Here is a 20,078-nt window from a genome sequence, read left to right on the forward strand (position 1 = left end):
GCTAGTTTTGCCCTTCATGTCAACTGTGAGGGGGGTGAATTTTTTTTATAACTCATCCGTTTAAGTTATGTTAAGCCTTATGATTATCCGGGAGTGACGCACGGTGACGCGATTCCAAGATGGCAATGGCCGACTCCCGCCCACTATGAGCTTCAAAATAGCGCTTCAGAATCCTACGGGTGACGTCACGGATACTACGTCCATATTTTTTACAGTCTATGGTTCAAACGCTCACTAATGCTTCAGAAAGAAAAATTATGCTTTAAGAGGGGTGAAAACTTTTTGAATTTGAAGATTAGGGTAAATTTTACTTATTTGTTCTTCTGGGAAACATGCAAGTATCTTCTGTAGCTTCTGAAGGGCAGCAGTAAATGAAAAAAAAAAGATATTTAGACAAAAGTACACATCTTTATTCTGTTCAAAAGTTTACACCCCTGGCTCTAAATGCATTGTGTTTCCTTCTGAAGAGGGAAAGGTTTCAAATACACAAAAATGCTGAAAAACAAAAGAATTTGTGGGACCTGAAGGATTTTTCTGAAGAACAGCAGGCAGTTTAACTTACCAGGACAAACAAGGGACTCGTGAACAACTATCACAAAACAAACTAACAAAAAAACACAGCTGTGGATTATTCATTCACAACACTGTAATAAGAATCGGGTGTATGTAAACTTATTAAAACGGTCATTTTTTAAATTCAACTATTATTTTCTCTTGTGGACTATAGGTAAATGTCTTTTAAGTGAAATATCTTATTCAGGTCAGAACTAAATAAAACTAAATAACATGCATTTTGCACGATTCCTCTTTCTTTGGTAATAACTAACATTTAATAATTAACATTTTGCAGATTCTGCAAGGTGTATGTAAATTGTTGACCTCAACTGTATCTATATGCAATTCAAATACATGCTAAAACATTCAAATAAATTTTAATCTTGGGTGAACTCTCCCTTAAGGTTCCACAGTTAACCTAAGAAACTTAGTAAGAAACCCATCTTGCATTAATTATCCAAGATGTCTGCTTTTTGTGGATATCAAATGCATAATGTATCACAAATATACGTTACCTAAAATGAAGGAGAGGAAGGTGTAGAAACAAAGCAAGAGGAGAGCGCACAGCATGGAGCGAAGGGTATGAGATGTGGCACCCATGTGCAGCTGAGAGATGCCAAATTCCTGCACACACACACACACACACACACCAAAACTATTAATAAAAAAATTAACACATAAACAAACTGGCATGTCTCTGCAAAAATGAGAATACAAGAATGTCATTTTGTTTTAAAAAACACCTTATCTCCAGAAAAGCCGGCAAATTCTAACAACTTGAGTATCCGGGCAGGAAACAGTGAAAGAGTCTGTGTGACGGTGAAGAACAACAACATAGTTGATCATCTGGAGGTTAATCATAAGGAATAGAGATGCAATTTTCCAGATGAACATACCAAGTTGAAAGCCCCAATCCCAAAAGAGACTCCACCCTCTAAATGCTTGTGGTTTGGTCCTTTGAAAGCAGTATCTGACTGGACAAAGGTGTGCAGCTCCCTGCATGAGAATCATGACGTCATTCACAGCCGACAGAGTCACTGAACAGTTCAATTCAAGGGCATGACATTGGCACACAAATGGAAATCAAAGACAGGGTATTTCGACTGGGTTAAAAGGTGCACCTCGTTGGCACCAATTATTCTCATGTACAAACAAAGAAAACTGATTTCCTTCACTTACTTGTATATGAGGTGGCTGTTCCGTACTTTGATTCCTCCTTTAATAAAACTAACCATATTCTCATCCTGTCAACAATTGAGAATGAGAAATTAGGTGCAGATTTGAGTACTGAAGGAGGAGGCAGTTAAAAATGGCCTTGGGCTTTAGGAATAGTTCAACCCAAAATTAAAATTTGCTGCAAATTTACTGACCCTCAGGCCAACCAAGATGTAGCAGTGAATGGGTGCCGTCAGATTGGCCAATTAAAAACATCACAATCATCCACAAGTAATCCACACCACCATCCTATGAAGTGAAGCTATGTGTTTGTAACAAACAAACCCATCATCATGATGCTTTTATGTTTAAACTGTTGCATAGTCGATAATCTATAATAACACTTCCTCAAGTGAAAAAATCCATCTCATTTGTCCTCTCACATCAAAATCCACCAACATATTTGTTTAGAACTGTTTTAGGTGCTTGATCTGTTCACATTTCTCTTCTGATTCAGACACAATGACTTTTTCACTGAAGAAAGCAATATTATAAATGGAGGACTTGCATGCATTTTAGCCGAAAGCAATTATTTAAAGTTCAAAACACCTTAATGATGGATTTGTTTATTACAAACAAAGAGGTTAATTGATTGCCTGGAGTAGTGTTGATGACTTTTGGATTATTGTGATGTTTTTATCAGCTGTTTGGACTCTCATTCCGACGGCACCCAAGTGAGCAAGTGACGTAATGCTACGTTTCTACACATCTGCTCAGATGAAGAAACAAACTCTACAAAATCTACTTTTTGGATGGCCTGACTGCAAGTTAATATTAAGCTAATGATTTTTGGGCAAACTATTCCTTTATTCTGGAGTTTAAAAGATGTTAATGACTAGATGTTAAAGTTAAGACCTCGAAAACACTAAAATGCACACACAGGTTAAACAAAACAACTGAGATTGTCTGTTTGTGGGTGAAATTTGTTTTAAAATGCATCAAACCTGTAAGAACGTGAGAGCGGCTCTGTGTAGTAAACACTCGGCGTAACACACTTCAGCATGGAGCTGCTCTGTAAAACATCAAATACAATTTAATGCATGTTTGTAAAATATTTAATCATAAAACGTTCATTAAATACACTAACTGCCGAAATGTCTGTCTAGCTTTAGTCTAGAACTGACCAAATACACCATTCTTCAAAATGAATGCTTTGCCACAAAACAGGTTTGCTTGAGTTTATTCCTCCTATAATAGCAGTGCAAGATGGGCATTTCTAGAAAAACCACACCTTCTGAGAGATCATCATTTGCTCCTCGAGACCCAAGACCACCAGACTTCCTACGGAACCTAAGAGAGAACAGCAGGACCTCAAGAGATGAGTTAAAGGAGTAGTTCACTTTCAGAACAAAAATGTACAGATAATGTTCTCACCCCCTTGTCATCCAAAATGTTCATGTCTTTCTTTCTTCAGTCGTAAGGAAATTATGTTTTTTGAGGAAAACATTTCAGGATTTCTCTCCATATAATGGACTTCTATGGTGCCCCCGAGTTTGAACTTCCAAAATGCAGCTTCAAAGGGCTCTAAACGATCCCAGACAAGGAAAGAAGGGTCTTATCTAGCAAAATGATTGGTTATTTTCTAAAGAAAAAAAATTACAATTTATATACTTTTTAACCTCAAATGCTCGTCTTGTCTAGCTCTGTGTTTACTCTGTTTAGAAATTAAAAAGTATATAAATTGTAAATGTTTTTAGAAAATAACATCGTTTCGCTAGATAAGACCCATCTTTCTCAGCTGAGGTCATTTAAAGCCCTTTGAAGCTGCATTTAAACTGCATTTTGCAAGTTCAAACTTGTGGGCACCATAGAAGTCCATCAGATGGAGAGGAATCCTGAAACGTTTTCCTCAAAAAACTATTTCTTTACGACTGAAGAAAGAAAGACATGAACATCTTGGATGATACACAATGACAATGTCTAATTCTTCACTTAATTCTTATTTCTTTTGCAGTTAACATGCATCTTTTCTCCTCCACCTGTTCCTATTTTAGTCTGACCCTGCTGACCCAATGAGCATTTCACTGTCCAAAGGTCATGCCTTAAGTTTGCAAACTCTAGTATTGCATCCTTTCATGGGCATTTAATAATTTGTGACTTTTCAGTGTGTTAAATCTCTTTTTTTGGCAAATTTTATTTGTAAAGGAAAACCTGCTTAATAACTAGGCACATCTGAATATAAGGCGTTTTACACTTCCAGCCTTCATGGACAAGTACATATCACTTATGAATGATTAAATACAAAATTAATACTAGTTATTTAGATCGATGTGGTTTGGAATTGGTGATTGAATCAGAATATTAACTTGCATAATAATTATGCACTAACGTCACTCTCCCAAGAGGATGTTTGGAGGAGATCACACACAGAAGGACCTCCCTCGTGACTCACTGTTTCTTAAGTAAACTGAAAGTGAGCTGATGTGTGACCATTGCTATGGTGAATCCACCCACAAACAGTCATCTGGATTACTGCTACATTGTAACATAGGAAGTGCACGCTATATGCAGGACATATATGCATCTTTTCCACTCCATTTAATCTGTGTAATGTAAGGCCTGTAAAACTCCTTATTAGCCATGACCAGCTGTCTGTTTGTCATTTACAGCCACGCAGCCATCTTCATGCAAATGCAAGCAAATTTCAAAGCGGTCTGGATCGGGTCAGCTGACATGGAAATGACCCCATTTGCCTAATAATTTAAAGGTCACAGGAGAAGGGCTCTCCGTGACTGAAACGAATGCAATGTTTTGGCTGTCTTTTCTACCTCTGGCACACCTCCTGAGCGCTCTTCATCGTGTTCCCAGCATGCACTATGTCGTCGTGTTGGAAGGTCATCATGGCCTGCATCTCTAATACTGTAGCGTAGATCAGAGCGTGATACATGCTTTCCTTAGACCTGGAATATAACACAACACACACAATGTGAGGTCACACTCCAACACAGCAGGCTGCTTCTGTAGTTAAACATAGAGTAAGTTTAAGGAATAACTTTCTCTATGCAAAAATGCAAACGTAATTATTAACTCTATTAATATTGAAGGCTTATGTTTACGTCACATTCAACACAAGAAAACACTCATTTCACTTTGACTTGGCAGTTGATGCATGTTTTGGATAGAGTGATGTATAATAAATTATTAATATTGATGCAAACAAAAATATTTGGAAAAAAAAGTGTGTCTGGACAAAAATATCAAATGAAGATTTTAAATACATAAATAAAATAGATAAATATTTTTTTTTAAACTAAATAGTCAATTTAAGATTTTAAGTAAATAAATATATACAGTGCACAGCATAAATGAGTACACCCCCTCTTAATATATATAAAATATGTATTTTCTTAATGATCACTAATATAATTCATGGAAATATGGCAATAGTTAAATGTATTAAACATATACTTAATAAAAACAACAAAATATATGCCAATATTTCCTGTAAAATAAGTAAATTAGCCAATTTTGGTTAAATAATGGATTGCAGAAATGAGTACACCCTATAGACCATTTCAAGGACGTAAACAGTAACAAGCGCGTTGGAACGCTACTGCGCATGTCTGGTCCTGAAGCATTTCCGGTAGCGCCGTTTCTCCGATCTGTCAAGTGTCAATACAAGCGCTTACTTTTTAAGTATGGCGATAACGCTACAGTTAAGATAAAAAGCTGCCCATTATCTAATCGATGCTGCGTACATGTACACGGGAGATTGCGCTAAGAGCATATGGCAGTCTGGATGCGATCGGAAATGTTACGAACATTTATTCGTACAATGGATGACATCAGTCTGAAGCAAGACAGTGCAACTTACTTCATGTTTTGTCCCTAAGATATCCGGAGAGGTTATTCGTGATTAATTCACTTGCATTGCTTGGTCAGTCTGTATTTCTATGCAAATATTCATATTTATAATTACATTACTTTTCGCAATACATATCGTTTCAATGCAACGCTAAATGTATGCTATTAAACTAGCGCTCCATGCTATTATTACTTATTTCAAAATGTGTTTAGTTTGGTCAAGTTTATTGCTGTAGAACAGTGCAAGATGAGGGTATGAATCAGTGGCGGCTACTGGTCTGTCAAATAGGGGAAGCTCATTTTCGGTCTACATCATAAAATTGTCTATTTATTTAAAAGTAAATTCTGCCCTACGTTCCTTTTCAAGAAAATGGTCTGTGACCCTGTCGTACCAACTAGGCGTCTTTTCCAGTGACTTTTCGTGTGCAGTTTCATATGAATAAATGATCTAAAAAAATATTAAACTCTGTAAAAGTGAAACAAGGAATGTGGTGTATAATTGTGTGAAATGTATGATGAAAATCAAGCAATTTCGCCAAGCAAATATAAAGAAATAGGTTGCAGCAGTTTTTATTTCGACTGAACTTGAGAAATCCACGATGGGACTGAGCGCAGAGAGCGCGAACGAATAGCTTCAGCGATTCCTTATAGGACAAAATCGCTGTCAGTCAAAAGGAGATGCAATCTTTCGACAGACCCTCCAATCATCACGCAGAAGCTCAGCGTCCAGGCCAGCCCACTCCTCATTCACCCCCAGAGACGCTGAGCGTCCGTGGGCGGGACATAATCGCAGCGTTTATCCAATGACCGTCTAGTTTCAAAGCACTGAAAAAAAACGTTCAAAGCAGCCCCATTGAAGTCAATGGACGCTGGGCTTCAATGGGGAAATGCACTGTGACGCTACGGGAATGTATGAGAAGAAAATCAAGTCAGCCGACCTGCTATATCTAACTGATTCTGAACGAATTCGTCTTTGAGATGAACGTTTTCTAACGCATTTTTAGTCAATAAAATGTTAATACAATAGTACGTAATTTGACCATTAATTTTGTGACATTATAGGGGAAGCTGAGCTTCCCTTGCAGTCTTAAAGAAATCGCCACTGGTATGAATGCTCCGAGTCATCATGTGATCACAAATAAACAAGATGAATGCAATTCAATGCTGGCTGCCGTGTTTTGCATAAACCTGTATTAGATTAAAGTATATCTGCAGATTAATAAATGAACACACAGACACACTACATAGTGTTCATCTTTTTATGTACGTGTTTACTACACACACACACACACATATATATGATATATATATATATATATATATGATATATATATATATATATATATATATATATAATGTGACACTGAATACTGGTGTAAAGGCTGATGCTAATTCAGCATTGCATCACGCTTTTTTATTAAAATCATTTAAAAATGTAATATTTCACAGTATTACAGTTTTTGACTGTATTTTAGCTCAAATAAATTCAGGCTTGATGAACATAAAAGACTTCTTTCAAACAAAACTTTTGACCAGTACTGTATATAAACAAAAAACATTCTCTCACTTTCAACCTTTTATTTCCAGCAAATGTATTGATATGTAAATATTTGTATGAACATAAAATACTTCAACAAATGAAACAACAATTTGAACTGAAATGGTGTAATGAGTCTCTGGACAAAGGGGGAACATCAAAGCAGTAGTCTACACTTGTTTAAGTACTACACTGAATTTCATCCTCAAGTCTGGGTGTTCATAAGGTCATATGTGATTTGGCACTGCAGGACGATCAGCTGTCCTTGGGTGTCTTACATTACAGATGATGGATTCCTAAGGACAAAAGTAGAAAAAACAATTATTTATTATAATGCACAATATATAAAAAAAAATAATGCTATTATTGCTTAATACATCAGTATATGTAGGAATTAACATCACCAAAGCTTATGTGATGGTTAACTGTTACACAATACGACGTTCAAGTTTACTTTCATGTTACTCACTGCATTTGTTAACTGACAAAATAGCTAGACGACTAATGTGCACTTTGTTATAGCCCACATAACACTTGGCAATAAAACAGAAATAAAAACTTGTTTTTACTACACACGAATCAAAATGCTAAGTGCATATGTAAACAATGACAAAATGCGCCTTTAAATTATGCAGCATCATACTTGAAGAGTTAACGTAAGAAAGAAAAATACAAATAATCAAATTAATTAAAAACATCATTTACTTGCCTGAATCGAAATGTGCGCTGTATATCCTAGAGTTGCTAGTTGTTATCCAGCCTTCTCCTTCACTGCCGCAACGCGGGGACGTTTCTCGGAAATCTACCGTTAAACACGTCTCAGAAGATTAGTTCTGGCCAAGAGGGAGCACCCAACCACAGAACGACGAGGATCTAATTTTAATTTAGACATTTAAGCAGGAGGATTGTATACACAGGATCGCAATCCCACTGTGCATCAAACGCCTCCCGTCATTGTTTTGAATGCGCTCGATCACTAACCGGAAACGTCCTAGGACCAAAGACGTCACACTTCCTTAAGCCGCCGAATAGCTCTTGAAATGGTCTATATGTAATTCAGCAAATGTATAATATTCTAGTACTTAATATGTCCTCCAGAACATTAAGTATACTGCTCTGACCCTTCTTGGCACTGAGTGTACAAGTTCATGGCAAATTTTCACATCTGTCCTGTTTAACTCCTGGAGGACGACCTCTTTAAATGCCCTGGTCTTTAATGGGGAGTTTTGCTTAGCTCGTCTCTACAGAATCCCCCAGAGCTGCTCAAGAGTGTTAATACTGAGTGAAATACATGTCCACTGAAGGATTTTCACCTTGGGAGAATAAATATCCTCATTGTCATGCTGAAAAAATGCCCAATAATGCAGGGAATGAGGGGAGGGTAGCATCTGCAGTTTCAGTTTTTTGTATTACATCGCACAGTAGTGTGTGAATTCATGACAGCACTGACAAAGCACAGCTCCCTCACACTTTCAGCACTCATACATCCCTGTAGAAGAGCTTTACTACCACTGAACGTCACTGTAGGTACCAGGCACTTCTCGCAGACTCGCTGTACTCCTCCTGTAGCAACACCAAAACATTTTGGATGCTTTTGGATCCGAAATGATTGACTTGGTCCCTTGACACCAGAGTATGGATTCCCAGAAGTCTATATTTTGTAAATATGGGCCTTAGAAGAGGTTAAATGAGTTTACAGTGCTTTGGCTACAGTAGGTAATTCTAGTGGTGACAATAACCATGCATGTCACTTCTGCAGGCTGCTTCGTACTCTGTGAGATAAAGTGTCACTCTTTTCATAGCTTTTGCCGGCTCTGATACTCTTACATGGTATTTCTCCGCCTCATTTTGTAGCAAAAATTCACTCATCATTAAATGAAAATTTAAAGTGAAGACCTGGTTATTTCAGGAGCCTTGTCACATGACCATTGTTTTTGAATGTCAGCGCTACTTCTGCTATATTTTCACACTTAAAACAATAATTTGGTATTCCTCTTGTACCACTGTCCTCTTTTCTGCTAAGAAATAAGTCACCTGGCAGTTCTCTCCCAAGTGGTTTCATTGTTGACAGCATTAAGTCTGTGTATGATTCAGTAGGCTATAAAACGCCTTTAACTGTCAGGAAATTACTTGTCTTAAAAAGTTTTGGTTCAGTAATCTTACCGGTTGATCAAAAATAGCTTTAAACCTACACTTTTGTTTTCTTTTTTAGTTTTATTTAGTAGCTTTCAGGAGGGTGTACTCATTTTTGTAACACTTTTTATTTTATCACTTTGATAGGAAAATCTTAATTTGCTAAATAATTTTGACATTCTTCTTTGGTAATTGATCAAGCAGGCCTGTTGGAACATTATATCTCCAAAGAATCCTAATATGCCTTTCAAGTGAAGAGTAATTGCTCAATTTGTTACGTTTAAGAGGGGGTGTACTCATTTATGCTGTGCACTGTAATTACATAATTTAGCCAAATCTATTTTCAATTTATATTTATTTATTTTAAAGTTTTGTCAATTAACAATGTTTTAAATAAATACATAAATACCAATTAGGCCAACATAATTCGTATAGAATGTGATTTCATCCAAATGTATTTTAATTTATTTTAAAGCATTGTCAGTGAATAATTTAGAAGTAGTAGTAAGTCAACAGTAAATCATTTCACCTACTGTTTTTCAAATATTAAGAAATCGGACATACTACTCCTTTGACATACTGTATGAATATATTAAATTCAGATGCAGCATTGGTGTAAAATACCATTAAAGCGGTCTTGTGTTATTTCTCAATCTATAAATGTTTTTTTTTTCTTTTCTCATTTTCTCAATAGCTTTCCCAGTCTATCATTGATTGGAGAAAATATTGAAACAATCAAAACAAAATTACCCCTTCAAAACACCATCTAGAAATAGTTTTTAAACAAATTATCTTAACTTAGTAACTTTCCCAGTCTGTCATTAGTCAAACATGCAGACAGTCCCACCCATGTATACATATACGTAGATGCCTATTTAGCAACTGTTTCTATGGGCCTCTATACATAAGCCATCCACCATATTGTAATAATCAACTTGACTTTATTCACCATAATAATCCTGCACAGCCATTGGTCTGCAAACCTATAGTATGGTGAATGACGTCAAGTTGGCTGTTCCAAGATGGAGGATGTTTCTAATGTGCTTGGAACGGATGGGGCTTCTATACATATCTATGGTTCCACCACCTAACTTAGCCATTAGCTGAATCGCTGCAAATGCAATGCTGGGATTTTTAAACAAACAATGCAACCTACCTAAAAACCTATTTTAAACCAATTCCCTCAGCAACTTCCCCAGTGTTTTATTGGTCGAACACACAGATAGTCCCTCCCCCTAACTCACGCCATTGGCTGAATCGTTGCTATGCCATGATTTTGAAACAAATGGAGCAATGTTTTGACAGTTACCTATAACCTAAAAATGGCTTTCTTATAATTGTTTCTATACATGAAAATGAGACTGGAGAAAATTAAACAATCCAAACAAAAGTACACCTTTAAAACACAAACTATCTAGAAATAGTTTTTAAACTGATTCCCTCAGTAACTTCCCCAGTCTGTCATTGGTTGAATTTACAGTCATGCCCCCCTAACTCACGCCATTGGCTGAATCATTGCTATGCTGAGATTTTGAAACTAACAGAGCAATGTTTTGACAGTTCTTCAGAGAAACTAACCTAAGAATGCCTTACTTATAGTTATTACTACACAAAAATGATATTGGAGAAAGCAGTTAAACAATAAAAAACAAATAAATAGTTTTTTAACAGATTCCCTCAGTAACTTCCCCAGTCTGTCATTAGTTGAATTTACAGTCACACCCCCCTAACTCACGCCATTGGCTGAATCGTTGCTATGCTGGGATTTTAAAACAAACAGAGCAATGCTGAGATAGTTCTTCATGGAAAATAACCTAAGAATGGCTTACTTATAGCTATTACTACACATTAAAATGATATTGGAGAAAGTAGTTAAACAACCAAAAACAAAGAAATATTTTTTTTAACAGATTCCCTCAGTAACTTCCCCAGTCTGTCATTGGTTGAATTTAAAGTCACTCCCCCCTAACTCACACTATTGGCTGAATCGTTGCTATGCTGGGATTTTAAAACAAACAGAGCAATGTTGAGATAGCTCTTCAGAGAAACTAACCTAAGAATGCCTTACTTATAGTTATTACTACACAAAAATGATATTGGAGAAAGCAGTTAAACAATAAAAAACAAAGAAATTGTTTTTTAACGGATTCCCTCAGTAACTTCCCCAGTCTGTCATTGGTTGAATTTACAGTCATGCCCCCCTAACTCACGCCATTGGCTGAATCGTTGCTATGCTGAGATTTTGAAACTAACAGAGCAATGTTGAACTTGAGATAGTTCTTCAGAGAAACTAACCTAAGAATGGCTTACTTATAGTTATTACTACACAAAAATGATATTGGAGAAAGTAGTTAAACAACCAAAAACAAAGAAATATTTTTTTTAACAGATTCCCTCAGTAACTTCCCCAGTCTGTCATTGGTTGAATTTGAAGTCACGCCCCTCTAACTCACACCATTGGCTGAATCGTTGCTATGCTGGGATTTTGACTTACTTATACTTATAGTTGTGTTCTGTACATTACATTGGAATTGGAGAAAATTTTTAAACAACCAAAACAAAAGTGCACCTTTAAAACAGACTGGTGGCATTTTGAAACATACAGGAGCAAAGTTGAGATAGTTCTTCAGGGAAAATAACCTACGAATGGCTTACTTATAGTTATTACTACACATTAAAATGATATTGAAGAAAGTTGTTAAACAAACCAAAAAAAAAAGAAACAAAAGAATCTGCTTTTTAACAGATTCCCTCAGTAACTTCCCCAGTCTGTCATTGGTCGAACATGCAGACACTCACAGCCATTGGCTGAGTCGTTGCCATGCTGGGATTTAGAAACAAACGGAGTTCTCAGGGAAATTAAATGATGAATGGCTTACTTATAGTTGTCTCTACATTAAAATAAATTGTAGAACACATTTTAATAAAAAAATATGCACCTTTAAAACCTAAACTAGCCCAAAACAGTCCTAGAATACAAACAAAATAAAGCTTTATAGCCTGAAACCAAGAATTGTGTACTTTCAGGTGGGCCCATTTATTAAAATGAGAGTTGACGTCACTTAAGCATGTGGTTTCCTTCCCAGTGTAAAGTTACTCACTCTCCCTCCTCTATATTAATGAAGTGGCTCTGTGTGCGGACGTATTGTCAGACGTGAGGGTGTGATCTTTAGGTAAACACCTCACATCCTGGAGAAGGGAGCATGCCTGTTGCAATTCTTTATCACAGTGGGAATGAAGCATGCTATCACAGGATGACATCTACAACTCCTGCAAGTATTTCAGAGGCCAGCATATTTACAGGAGCAAAAGACAAAATTTGGTGGTGTACAGTATCTGAATGAAAAACAAAGCATTATGGGGTTGGTACAGTAGGTACCGCACCTTTGCTAAACAGTTTACCTGCTCGTAAGATCATTCACACAGATACCAGAAGGGAGGAGAAATAGGATGCAAGAAAGACAGAAACACGAATAGATAAAAGACTGCTCTTACCGTGGCCGTAGTTTGTCCAAACTCTCATTGAAGTGGTTGTTGAGGAACAGATCCAAGGCCTCCATGCATTCATCAAGACAGGCCTGTAGGGACATCTGTGTGGAGCTGATCACACACACAGACACACACATACAATGAGAACATGCCATACACTTGACTTTCCTTATATAAAGCTAATTCTAATGACTATATTAGAGGTCATTATAGATATTTTTTGAATGGAAGTGAGTATCTAGAGTGCAAGCTTTCCAATGACCAATATAATGCAGATAAATGTATTTATTTATGATGTTGAATGATAGCACATAGGGGGAAATTATCAACTGACAAAACTTTAGAACAAATACACAATTTTTTTTATTAAATACTTGAGCTGAAATGTGTCTATTATGTGGAAGTTTTAATGGAAGTGAGTATCTAGAGTTCAAGCTTTCCATTGACCAAGATAATGGAGATACATATGTGACCCTGGACCATAAAACTAGTCTTTTAAGTAGCACAGGTATATTTGTAGAAATAGCCAACATTACGTTGTATGGGTCAAAATTATATATATTTTTATGCCAAAAATCATTAGGATATTATGTAAAGATCCTGTTCCATGAAGATATTTTGTAAATATCATAGCATAAATATATCAAAACTTTTTGATTAGTAATATGCATTATGCACTGCTAAGAACATCATCTGGACAACATTTTTTTTAAAGTTGTATCTCGGCTAAATATTGTCCTATCCTAACAAACCATACATCAATGGAAAGCTTATTTATTATTAGCTTTCAGATCAATTTAAAATTTTTCAGATAAACAAAAAAATGGACTCTTATGACTGGTTTTGTGGCCCAGGGTCAAATGTATTCATTTAGGATGTAATACAGTTGAATGATAGCAAAGAGATATAAAATCAGTATCCTGTGAACACAATTCAAAATGCATACAATTTCCAATGATTATATAATGTCATTGTGGATTTTTGAATGAACACAATTCAAAATGTACACAAAGATATATTAAAATAAAATAAAATAAATTAATAAAATAAAATAAAAATAGGGGGAAATTATCAACTGACAAAGCTTTAGGACAAATAAACTACGTTTTTTTAATTAAATCATTTAGGCGAAATGTGTCTGTTTAAATAGAAAGCTAATTCTACTGACTCTATAATAGAGGTTATGGATTTTTATGGAAGCAAGTATCTAGAGTGCAAAATGCAGATAAATATATTAATTTATGATGTAATGTAGTTAAATCACAGCAAAGACATAAAATTAGTATCCAATAAACACAATACAAAAAGCACAAAAGGATATAATAAAATACAATAAATAAATGAAATGGGGAAAATTATCAAGTATTTTTAAATTATATATATAAATGAATAAATACATAAAAGTACTTCGATAAAATTAAATTACTTTTATGCACATAAAATATATATTTTTTTAAATTACTAAAATTTTCAATTAAACTGCAAAACTAGCCTGGAAAAAATCCAGACCCTAATCTATTAAGATTAAGGGTCTGGCATCGAGCAATGAAAAGGGTCTAACTCGAGGGGCGGTACCAAGCATGCATTTGAAACTCTCACTGCACGCAATTGGATAACGCCACGACCAATCACAGCAATCCAGAGGAGCTATCCAGTCGGCAAACAGCAAAAACGTCCTTCTTGCAAAGGAACGATTCGAGCGCGGTTTTCTGTTCCTCTTTTATAGAGACACCCCTCGCTGCAGACTGTAGCGCGGTGACGTCAGGTACCTACGTCACGTATGTGTTTACGTATGGTATGTATATAACACGCATGCGCGCTATTCTTACTGGCGTTACTGCGCAATGTGCGCATGTGCATGTTCATTAACTTTTTTTAAACTATTTTTGTTGTTGTTTTCTCTTGTCCTCATGTGTCATGTTTATAGTTTTAATTATTATATATAAAAATATATATGTATTGTGGCGGGAGGAGCAAACGACAGACACAGTGGGTGTGGCGTCAGGCCTCGGAGAGGCTTTTATTAAACAGAAAGTAAAAGAAAACAAGTTTCCAAGGGGGTAAATGTGTCCAAATAAACGGGGAATCTGGTGTCCTCGTCGTGAAGGCGCCTGCTCAGGTCCGGGGCGCGAGGGGCGGCGGCTTCTTCAGCGGCATCTTCCTCCTCCGCCTACGCGGCACTTCTGGGGGATGAAACGGCCCGGCATCCTGGCCCGTCAGCCGTCACGGGTGCGGTCCTCATCCGGATCCGCAGCGGCGGTGATGAGGCTTCATTCAGTTCACGTGCTCCTCATCACACACCGCCAGCCCGGGATGTTTTCGCGACTCTCCTCTCCCATACACACCCACTCCCGTTGAGAGCCTGGAGAAGGGCGGCGAATAAGGGACGGGGTGGTGATGATAATTAGGGGGGAGGCAGCCGACTTGTCACAGTATATACAATTATATTTTGTTTTGTTGTTTGCAATAAAAGATCACTGTTATCAGTTTGGTTTTTTGGAGGCACCATGCATAAAATGGGATGTAGACACTGAAAATATACTGTATGTAGTCTATTTAACTTAATACTACTTTATTGGCTTAAATATTCCACAGGCAGAATTGCCAAAGCAACAGAAAAATGTCCATAATTATACTAAATAAACAAGAATCATGACAGAGGAAAGGTTAAAATAAGAAACATATAAGGTGCAGAGTAATGTTACAATATACACAGTGAAATAAAGTGCAACAATGTTAATACCTTGTATATAATACTACACAAATATTACAGAATAAACTCTGTAATTCCATATAATTTTACCTCAGACATGGTTAAAATCATGGATTTGTGCTGTACTACATATTACTGTTTTTTCCCCTTCTTTTTTTTCCCCTTAGCTTTTTTTAATACTTTTACATTTTATAAGAGTATTATGTTAAGTATGCGCATGCGTTTTAATGACGCGTTACGTCACAAACGACGCGAAAACGCCTAACGTCACCACGCAATGCAAATTACACAGGCATACCATACGTCACTTTGCGCATGCGCGGTAAACACATACCTGACGTAGGTACCTGACGTCACCGCGCTACAGTCTGCAGCGAGGAGTACTTGCTTTTATATGAAAAGCCAAGTCTAACTCGTTCATTGTAGCGGCCAAAGCCGTTTCAAACAACTGGTGTTCATTTCATCTTTCCATGTTTACTAAATGATTCCAGACGTCGCAGCACTGTCGTCATCAGCTTAGCTCGCCTCTGGCCCGCCTACATCAGATACACCGATTTGATTGGTTCTCAGAACTGCTTACATAATGCAGTAATGTGCATCATTGCTCTATGCCAGAGTGTCTTGCAGAGACAATTCAAATTGTGCTTTTTCGAGACCTCTGGATTTCCAGGGTACTAATTAATCAATTTTAAATAAAATTTTGTTAACATATGTGTGTTTGTACTGTGTATATTTATTATGAATATATAAATACACACACATATAAGTATATTTTACAAAATAAAAGTATGTATATTGTATGTATTTGCATGTAAACACATATGATTTATATTATATATAAATATAAATATTTTATATATAAATCTAACATATTTTTACTTAATATATACATGTATGTGTGTATTTATATATTCGCATAATAAATATACACAGTACACACACATACACTATGTAAACCTAAACTTTTATTTTGAAAAGATTAATTGTAACTAATTATTTTGACCAATAATCTACTGTAAAATTATAATATTAATATAAATAAAGCTTTAAAATGATTTAAATTATTAACCTAAAATATATATATGTATATGTGCGTTAGCAGAATACTTTATCGATCAAACGCGAGACACTGCAGGTGAATAGGGTAAAAAAAAAACTACTAGTTATCTCCTTACTTACCCAGTTGATTGATTACATTGATAATTCCAAACATTTTTTGTATTACAAGTTTTCAAAAATGTTAGGTTTAAATATGCAAATGAGGCATTATTTAATGAAATATGCGTTAATTTGCATACATTTCTAGTACAAAAATCTAAACACTGGATGAAGTCAGTTTCAAACTTCTTAATTTTTTTATAGTTTAGAGTCAAATGTTTTCACAGAGGGGATTATGGGTATCTCATTTTGTCACTTGTATTTAAAACAAAGTATTTTTTAAATTTTGGGGGGGAATAAAATGTTGTAAGAAATCAAGCATATTATAAATGAACAAATCCCTCTGTGAAAGCCTTTAGAATACTGACAGGAATAAAAATGTGAAGTTTAATGTGTGTAAGTGTTACTGAAGTGGAGATTTAAGGCTCAGTGTAGGAGAAAAAACTCATTTTGAGAAAACAGCCTTTAAAAATATGGATTGCTATTGAAATCTATTGACACAAATAAGATAAAGTGCTTTAAAAGAAACACTTAACAGTGTATTTTGGGTGTTGTTTTTTTCCCCCACTAGTCTGAAAAACACTTTATGAAACACCAAAAAGCCCAAAATCTCAAATTTGACAGGTGTATGAAAAAAAAAAACAGCTTTTGCCTGCAGTGTCTCCCCTTAATTTTACATTTAAGTAAATCATTTACATAAAATTAAGCAATTAAATCGAATTATTTTAATTTTATTTCATTAAAGCTGGGTTTGTCATATTTACTGTATCTAATTTCTGGGTACAGCTATGCTGCAAAACTTCCAAAGTGCAGAAAACCCACACAAACACAACCAAAGCAACTTGTTGAAATGAATGACATTTACCGGTACTACTACTAAATACCAAGGCACCATTCAGACCTGTCAATGGCGCCCTTTATAAATTATGAACGCCACCCGATGCAGAGTTTATCAGCACATGACCACTAAAGATATATTTAGCAGGACTAATTAATGTCAACTGGTTGATCCTGTATTCAGAGGCCAATTTAGTTTAAAGAGCAGATATATACATTCATAGGCTCTCAAAGCGAGACACAAGGCCCTCCGGCACCTATTGCTTATGAAATTCATAAATCAACCAACATGCATTTGCTTAAATCCACACGGATCCTGTTAGAGATGCAAAAACAAGAGGTTTAAAGCAATTGCACGACTTGACAAGTCATTTAAAGGTATCTCTAAACTTTAACTCCCTCTCAAGCCGCAATGACTCAATACAAACACAAATGCAATGCAGAATATGGCTCACACACTGTGTCACTAGTCAAGGTGTTTGATGTTTGCTCAGAGTACACAGACTGGCCATGGACAGCCAGCGCCTTTGGATAAGAGCATGAATATGTCACAATGCACTGTGAATGATTTCACTATAACAACTTTTACAACAGCAGAAAAGCAGGGATAGTATTTCATTCTCTCACTGAGAACATGAGCTGAGCTCAAACCAGACTCTATTGCAAAACAAGGAAGGAAGAGATGTGAAAATTTGACATGAACAGAAAAAAACCCCTGTCAGACTCACTGAATCAGCCATTTAGAGACTTACATAACCACAAAGCATGAAAGTGTTTAGTTATGCTGAGTAGTACAAGTTTAAAACTGCACAACACTCTTACAAACATCAAAGAAGCCATCAACGACTTACTTTTCTCTACCAGGTGCATTTTTCCCAGTGGACATGGTGTTATGTTGTTGTTGGTTGTCTTCTTCTGGGCCTTGTGGCCACACAAACACCTGCTTGAAGTGCTCAGGCTCCCTGTGAAGAGCTTCGTCTCAGAGCTCCGGTGGAAAGTCACTCTCACTGCGCCTGAAGATGCTGCATGGATGAGGAGTGTTGGAAAACTCGAGCTGGCAGGGAATATGGATCAGTGTTCGCCTCAATCAACAGCTCGATTGGCACAAGTGGGTGTGTGATGTGAGAACACAAGAGTTCTTGACTCCTCCTCGAGCTCACAGCAGGTTTAATGGCAGGAGACCAACGAGATGGGAGAGAAGTTAGTGGCGCCATCTAGTATTTGGGTGAAGGAGTGATTTTTAAGACGCACTAGTTATGCTTTTGTAGGTCAGTTGTTTACTCAATTTGATTTGAAATTTATTAATTTGACCAAAACCAAACGAAAGTAACGCATTACTTTTTAACTGACAAGAAAATATCTGAGTTACTTTTTCAAATAAGTAACGCCCGTTACTTCCCCCCCCCCCCCATTTATTGATTAAAAGCTCTCCTGTCCCCATGTTGAGAGAAATTGTGAGTAAGATGTTACATTAGTTCTAGAATAAATGTGAACATGCATTAATTCATCAATCAATCAATCAATCAATCAATCAATAATAATTTTGTTCCGGTCCTCACAAACAAATTTTCACAAGATAAATACAAAAAAAAAAAAAAATCTCACTCACTAAAAAAAAACCAGATACAGTATTCCTCATAATGAATGAAAACAGTGAAATTCAAGGCAAACCTGCAATAATTAAATCTGCGGTCTACTGTACAGACGTGAATTTACTTTTCTCGAAGCCCGAGGCTTCTGGTGTAAAAAGGCTTTTACATTTGACAAAAATATAACTTTTTATGTTGAAAACAAACAAGCCCTGCCCAGATTTTAAAAAGTAAGGCAAAAGTAACGTAACACATTACTTTCCATAAAAAGTAACTAAGTAACGTAATTAGTTACTTTTTAGGGAGTAACTCAATATTGTAATGCATACTCCCAACACTGGTTATATCTAATATTTATTAATGTATTTGTTTATTAATTTATTCACGATGAGGTAAAGGAGTGATTTTTTTTTGACGCACTAGTTATGCGTTTGTAGGTAAATTGTTTACTCTATTTGGGTTGTGATTTATAAATTTTGAATCTTTGTTTAATTTATCATGTTACCAAACTTTGAAAAAAATGCATACATTTAGTTATATCCAGTGTTGGGGGTAAGTTATGTACTACTATTACTTTTTCCAAGTAACTAGTAAAGTAACACATTACTTTTTAATTGACAAGAAAATATCTGAGTTACTTTTTCAAATAAGTAACGGCAGTTACTTCCCCCCATTTATTGATTAAAAGCTCTTCTGTGCCCATGTTAAGAGAAATTGTAAGATACGTTGGTTCTAGAATAAATGTGAACACGCATTAATTCATCTCACTCACTATCAAAACCAATTCAGTATTTGTCAAGATGAATAAAAACAGAGAAATTCAACGCAATAATTAAATGTGTTAAATAATGCAACTATCCTTTATGTATTTAATTTTATTAACCAATGTCTTTGCTGCTGACCTTCGATGATCCAATTTATCTATACTAATAAGCAAAAATTACTCAAGATAATCTAACATTTTTATTGCTGAAGAGTTTTTTTTTCTTCTGCGGTCTACTGTACAGACATGAATTTACTTTTCTCTAAGCCTGAGGCTATAGTGTAA

At 35.9% G+C, this 20,078-nt stretch overlaps 1 protein-coding gene across 1 annotated transcript in view; it reads right to left on the reverse strand.

Moving 5' to 3' along the window:
- The window catches only part of LOC141344070 (tetratricopeptide repeat protein 39A), a 28,704-nt gene extending 10,025 nt beyond the window's left edge, over positions 1–18,679 (reverse strand). The window contains exons 1-9 of the mRNA XM_073848807.1: positions 18,293–18,679; positions 12,740–12,844; positions 4,539–4,670; positions 3,002–3,060; positions 2,715–2,782; positions 1,735–1,799; positions 1,452–1,551; positions 1,299–1,364; positions 1,071–1,179 (exon numbers count right to left, since the gene is read on the reverse strand). Coding sequence (XP_073704908.1) covers positions 1,071–1,179; positions 1,299–1,364; positions 1,452–1,551; positions 1,735–1,799; positions 2,715–2,782; positions 3,002–3,060; positions 4,539–4,670; positions 12,740–12,844; positions 18,293–18,327 — 739 coding nt within the window. The 5' untranslated portion in view covers positions 18,328–18,679. The remainder of the gene's footprint in view (positions 1–1,070; positions 1,180–1,298; positions 1,365–1,451; positions 1,552–1,734; positions 1,800–2,714; positions 2,783–3,001; positions 3,061–4,538; positions 4,671–12,739; positions 12,845–18,292) is intronic.
- Positions 18,680–20,078: the final 1,399 nt, after the last annotated feature.

This window comes from Garra rufa, chromosome 1 (assembly GCF_049309525.1).
Source record: "Garra rufa chromosome 1, GarRuf1.0, whole genome shotgun sequence".
In the NCBI taxonomy this organism is placed as follows: domain Eukaryota; kingdom Metazoa; phylum Chordata; class Actinopteri; order Cypriniformes; family Cyprinidae; genus Garra; species Garra rufa.